This window comes from Echinops telfairi, unplaced genomic scaffold (genome assembly GCF_000313985.2).
Source record: "Echinops telfairi isolate 266 unplaced genomic scaffold, ASM31398v2 ScPeMD7_7469;HRSCAF=8507_1, whole genome shotgun sequence".
In the NCBI taxonomy this organism is placed as follows: domain Eukaryota; kingdom Metazoa; phylum Chordata; class Mammalia; order Afrosoricida; family Tenrecidae; genus Echinops; species Echinops telfairi.
This window is the reverse complement of record NW_022111373.1, coordinates 7,692,442-7,698,991: the sequence shown is the minus strand read 5'-3', so window position 1 is coordinate 7,698,991 and position 6,550 is coordinate 7,692,442. Positions and strand designations below refer to the sequence as shown.

Genomic DNA, 6,550 nt, shown 5'->3' with positions numbered 1-6,550 from the left:
GGAGGGGAAAAAATGAGGAGCTGATACCAGGGGCTTAGGTGGAGAGCAAATGGTTTGATAATGATGAGGGCAATGAATGTACAAATGTGCTTTACACAACTGATGTATATACGGATTGTGATAAGAGTTGTATGAGCACCTAATAAAACGATGGAAAAAAAGGTAATCAAGAATCTAATTTTCTTTGTACACAAAAGAAAATGAGGTGAATCACTGGCATGCCATTCTACCTAATCAAGAGGAGGAAATCCTTTTATTTCATAAATGACTTGTGATTTTAATTTCTGAAAACAGTCCATTAGTCTGTTTCCCAAGAGGAAAGAGTTCTACAGTACATATCCATTTAGGAGTCACTCGTCTCTCAAGTCTGTTCTTTAAGCTCTTCTATTCTTTAAATTATTATATTCCTAGCAATTAGGGCAAAGACAGAGATAGTTCAAGTTCTATCATAATTTAATGGTAAGCAGTTTTGCATTTTCATAATGTTAAATAGCTCCAAATGTGTGATTTACCTCCAGTGGTTGGGAAGGTATTTTTAGCTTGGTAAGATGTGCTTTGCTGCTGGGCTTCAGCTCTGTCATGCTGTTGCCATGGGGCTGGCTGCTGTAGTGCTCGGAGGACAGCTTTGGTTCCAAGGACTCCTGTCCATCCATGGGCCGCACATAGGCAGTGGGTTTCTGTAACATTGAACTGGACTTTGACATCAACGAAGGGGGGAAAGACTGGTTTGAGTGCTGTCCACTTGAAAAAGGTACGCGGGAAGGAGAATCCCAGTTTGCATCAGGGTCCCGAGGCGATTTGGAACGCTGATGTTCCTTGCTATGATGATCATTCCCATGAGACCTGGAATGACTGGAGCTTAATGAAGAAACAGCCTGGGGTTTTCCAGGGCTAGAAGAGCGTGATTTGGAGTGTTCAGATCCATGCTGGCCCTTTTTACGGCTACTGCTCCCACTACTGCTATATGAGTCACGGTCATGCCTCTGGCTACTGCTGGTGGTGCTGCCACTGCCACCTGCGCTGGTCCGTTGGCTGCTGTGTCCACTCTGCACGCCTGAGGACCGTTTCTGAGACTGAGAAGTGCTGGGTGCAGGTCCTACTGGAGTCCATTTGTTACTCTGATGTGAGCTCCCATGTCTCTGTTCAAAGAAATTTGGGTTGGATTTTTCATCTGCAGTTGGTACTGTAGGCTTGGGAATTGCAACAAGCTTTGGTATAGATCTGTCCCCTAATAAATCCTTCATTTCATCGTAGTTTCCAAGCATACTCTGAATGCGACTTGATAACTTGTCTTCTTTGCTAGTCTGCCAAAAAAAGAAAAAGTAAAATAAAATTGTGCAATTAACATAATTGGATATAAAATGCAATTATAAACTGACTTGCCAAACTTCAAATAACAAAAGCAGTTTGTTAACTGGGAGGTTTTACCTCATTCCTTGAGGCTAGCATCTGAAAACAAACTTTAAACATACAACTTTCATAGGGAGACTCATTTAAAAGGTCTAAAGAGAACCACACTAAAATACAAATATTCTATAAGACAATTAAGAAATGGATCCCAGGATCCCAGAAAAACATCTGAATTTCACCAATTAACAAACTAGCACATGGCAAAAACTTGTGAAAAACAGGGGAAGGGAGATTGTGGTCATGCCCTTACATAGCTAAGTTCCATGTCAGAAGAACAGCCAGCACTCATCATTTAACTGTCTGGGACAGAAACCATTGTCAGCCTTGTAATTCAATGTTACAGTTAAAAGCAGAAATAAAAATGGAGTGGGAGTAAGTTTTACCCAAGTGCTATTTTTCCTTTGAACTTTAATACCATAATTCTTCAGGTTAATTAAAATTCCAAATAAGCAAAGAAAGCAAACCAGTGATAAGAATTTGAAATACTGGCTACTAAATTCAAATCAACTAAAACTCTAGCTTTTGAAGTCAATAGTATATATGTTAAAGTTCAAACATTCATTCTAGGGTTATGAGGTTCAAATATACTAGCTCTGGGGGCCACACATTTGCATACAGATAAGAATGGGTCTTGGTTACATGAAAAGTAGAATTCAGGATTGAATCACAACTTATTCTGTGGTTGGTATGAACCTAATTACAATTTGTGATTACCTGAGATTCCTATCCAAATCGAATCCAATTCATTCGTAGTGTAATTGCAAAATAAAGGGTAGTATGAGTCAAAATCTAGAGCAAACTTTTTTCTTTCAGCATGTCTTTGATCTCTGTTCTGGATTGAACTGTGTCCCCAAACATATAAATTGTAAATCCTTCTACCTGTGGTTTTAATCTTACTTGAGAAGGGGTTTTCTTTGCTATGTTAATGAGTCAGTATCAGTGGAGGGTGTGTCTTAAGTCATTCTCTTTGAGATAGAAAAAGTAAGTAATCAAACAAAGAAAGCTGGGGAAAAATAAGATGCCAACACAAGAATTTCTACCAAGGAAGCAAGGAACAAGGACTTTCCTCCTGAGTCAACAGAGAAAGAATACTTTCCTTCCCTAGAGCCAACATTCTGAGAACAGGCTTCTATCTAGCTTCTAACCTGTGAGAAAATAAGTTCTACTTGTTAAAGCCACCCGCTGTGATACTTGTATAATAGCCACATTAGAGTAACTAAGACAGTCTCTAATATAGTTTTGTGTTACACTCACAAAAATGACTGCCAGTATGACTCCCTTTAAATTGGAAAATCCAATTAAACGGGTTGGGGTTGAGTTTCCTTCTGTTTTTGAAACAGAAGGAAAAAAATGAATTTTAAAAAATGGGAAAACCCCTTAAAATCCCTTAAATGGCTTTTTTAGCTCCCACAAATGGTTTCTATTAGCACCAACTATTACGGGGGTACAGACTAAGATATGCTATATTTCTAATATTTCACGTTAAAAAATCTCAACTTCATACTATAAAAGATCTAACTCTCAGCTTCATACAACAAATCGTCATTACTGCTTAAATGCATAGTATTTTTATGATACACAAGATAAGCCTTTAAAATCTCAGGGAAACAATTCAGACAAATCTAAAGTTATATTAAATATTAAGAGGCATGTATGGCCACCACACTTATTAAGTCACCAGAAGTAGTGCCAGTTAATATTCAATGTGATCCCAAATCAAATTCAACCTTACTTTAAAAAAAAAAAAGCAACTGGTTCAGTGCACTAAACACATCTGACAATGTGCTTTAAGATAAATGTCAACAAAAAATACAACAAAAAATGTTAAATTTCATATTGCTAATCTAGCAATAAATGGATCAGAATTAAAATCAGAGAATTTATCCTGACAACAAAAAAATAACTCAATGCACATATATATTGAAATCTACTAATCAAAGCCATTGAAATTTAGTATACTAAGTAACCAAATGATATTGAGTAACAAAATGAGGTACTAAATGTTCATGTTTGATGTTATTCCCCAAAGAGCAACTGGGAAATAAGGAGATAACGCACAATGAGTTACAACAAATTTAACTTAAGGCTCAGAGAGGTGACAGGATGTGCAAGCTTACTGGTATATCAGGAGTACAGAGATGACTGCCAATCCAGACCCTCCTTTAGTAATAAATTCAGGTTGCAGAAGGAGTGGGAAGGAAAGCAGGGTTTCTAAAATGGTGATGCTATTTCATGATTAAGCGTTGACATTCTTTGAGTCACAAAACCTAACTTGGATATTATTTCTGTATGCATGTTATCCACCAATAAAGTTACTCCAAGACATAGTCTTATAATAACAGAAAAGTTACATTATTAAATATATGATCATTCTTTTCAAATACAAGTTTTAGATTAAAACACTTGAAAATGTGCTGTGGTGGGTGTTCGGGGCGGGGCAGAAGACAGGACACACGAAGGGGGCCAACTTACAACTTTGTACGGTTCAGCAAAGAGAGGAGAGCTAGGTGGGAAGGCGTCCTCGCCCTGCTGGATTTCCTGATTCCGCCTTTCCCGTTCTTTCATACGCAGCACATTCCGGTCTTCACGGTTCATGTTGCTATGAAGAGAAAACACAATCTTTATACATCACAAAACAGAAAGGAAAAATTACATTTTCTGTATGTACTGACTTTTGTCAGTTTGAATCAGAAATTCCCTTTCACCTGTCATGTAATAAGTAACAGACACTTGCGCTAATGTTAGGTTTGGGCAATGAATGGTTTAACTGCCTAGTACCAATAGTTCTTCACAATTATCAGAGAGGAAACACTAGCCCAAAATATTCAGGTCCACCCCCATCAAAACATTTAACCTTATTACTTTTCAAAGTGCCCTGGTAGTAAGAGTCAGCTACAACTTGAATGTTCAGAGGGAAGGTGGCACTTAAACCTAAGTCTTCAGAATTTCCTATAAGCCTTCCAGGCTTCTTTTTCCATAATCTAGCTATTCTTTGCCATTAGAAGTTATACAATGCATTCCCACCTGCCACCCCTCTCCCCCGCCATCCCCCCCAGGGGGGCCAGTGGCTTTTCTCTACTTTGCATCTACCTTATCTTGATTTCTTTTTGTCCCAAACACAGCTTCCTTGGTGTCCATCCTTAGGGCAGTTTGACCTCAGCTTTGCTGTTGCTCTAGAGTCCCTAAAAAACGACATTTCTGCTCTAAATATATTAATATTTTAATTAGCACCTCAATAAATGGCAAATCTGAGGCTTTTAGCAATAGAGTCTAAAATTAACTTGGGTTAGTAACAGCAGTTAAAATTGTATTGAAAAAGGAAAAGTTTGGGGGTGGGGAGAAAAAAGTGAATATAATTTCTATTATCATGGAAAGTATGTTCTAGTTTCACAAAGAATAAACCAAGGGAAATAGCATATTATTATAGCAGCAGGGGTTTAGGTAAACAGAGAATAATGATAAAGACTGTCAAGCCCTGGGATAAGGGATTACCAGAGGCTTTGCAACATCCTTTCTGAAAGATGAACAAAATGGTTCTACCATTTCATTTTTTTAAAAGCCCAATCAGAGGTCAAGGGCGGGGGTGGGAGATGGGGGACGTGAGGAAAAGAGCCAGGTTATCCCTTATACTTGTGGAGCAACTCTAACCTGAAGGCCCAATAAATTAAATCTAACTAGAAAATTAAAATCAACTAAGACTGAAAAAGCTATAATTGTAAAATTAGAATGGGCAGCAAAATCTCTCTTGAGGACTTGAATCAGCAGTGAGAATGGTGAAAGTACACATCTAAAGATAAAACTTCCTAATTTACACAATTTAGTCTCATGCAAATAGCTTAGACAAAAATAAACGCTATTGCAAGACAAGGAAACAAGTATGTGGGTTTTTTGGTTTGGTTTGGTTTGGTTTTTTTGGTGTCCTAGCAAATACAGAATCTAGTACCATACTAAACCACAGAAAGTATTTAAATCTTTCTGTAACAGATACTATAAAATATCTACACTTAATCAGGGACTAAAACCCTCTGTTTTTTACATTTCCCTCCTGCACATTTTGAACCAATTAGTAACTGTGCATCACTAACAAGCAAGCTTCAAACAGACCTCTCGAGCTAGTGTTTCCAGCATACCAAGTCACTTGTATCTGATAAAAGGATAAGGAACACGTGAATTACCAATGTCCTAAATTCAATTCCTGAAAGATCAGAAATACCTTCTAAAAAGTTGATTTAAGTTTACATATTCACCAGCACTAGAATAATCATTCAAAAAGTACTTATATAGTACTGCTGCCAGACATGATGTTAAAGATTCCCACAATCAATTCCTTCTAAAATCAAAGTCACAGAAACATTTGCTTTACTCAAGCAATAAAAGCCACCTAACTAAACATTTCTTCTTTTAATAAGGCTGTCAGAAAGTTCGGGCTAAATTAACTGATGCCTGAAAAGCAATAATGCAGCAGCAGCTTTGTAGCTTATGGATATGCCTTTAAGTCTATAGACCATACTCTCTGAGTAGGGCTGCTAAACTGAAGACTAAGTCGCTTTTCACTGGCAGATGCTGAAAACTGGCATGACCATTTTAATAGCTATGTCACCTTTTAAAATACTAGGTACTTAACTGTTGCTACTAATTAAACTATTATTTTCCTATTGAATTACAATTTGCTGACCATTTTTTAAAATCCCATGTCTTTGGGCTAACTTTTGGCTTCTGTTTTGTTTTACAGACTAGTTTGCTTATTTCTGTGTACTACCATAATATTTTGGTAATGGTGGATTCATATTAAGTTTTAATGTATGGTGTAGTAAATTCTATTTTGTTCTCCCCTAGCACCTATGTATATTCAGTATTTTTATTACACTAATAACACCACTTAATAAATATTCTACCTTGTTTCTGGTAAATTTGGAAAACCATTCACCTACCTTTAAGAAAGTGACACTTCATATGTTAGATGGGCCTGCAGGCAAGCATAGTGTTGTGTAACTGTGTGTGTGTGTGTGTGTGTGTGTGTGCGTGTGTAACTTTTTAGGTGTCATAAACAGTGACGCAGAAGAGAAGCTGTAGAGATCCCAGGATCAAAGTAAGTTTTACGGGGGAAGGATATGCCCTAATACTGTCAGTGTGACAATAA

General features: G+C 37.3%; 1 protein-coding gene across 2 annotated transcripts in view; it reads right to left on the bottom strand.

The window, feature by feature from the left end:
* The window catches only part of AFF4 (AF4/FMR2 family member 4), a 57,587-nt gene extending 53,003 nt beyond the window's left edge, over positions 1-4,584 (bottom strand). For both annotated transcript variants that reach the window (XM_004696611.2, XM_045285347.1), the window contains exons 1-3: positions 4,501-4,584; positions 3,883-4,009; positions 513-1,304 (exon numbers count right to left, since the gene is read on the bottom strand). In XM_004696611.2, coding sequence (XP_004696668.1) covers positions 513-1,304; positions 3,883-4,005 — 915 coding nt within the window. In that variant the 5' untranslated portion in view covers positions 4,006-4,009; positions 4,501-4,584. The remainder of the gene's footprint in view (positions 1-512; positions 1,305-3,882; positions 4,010-4,500) is intronic.
* Between the last annotated feature and the right edge of the window lie 1,966 nt (positions 4,585-6,550).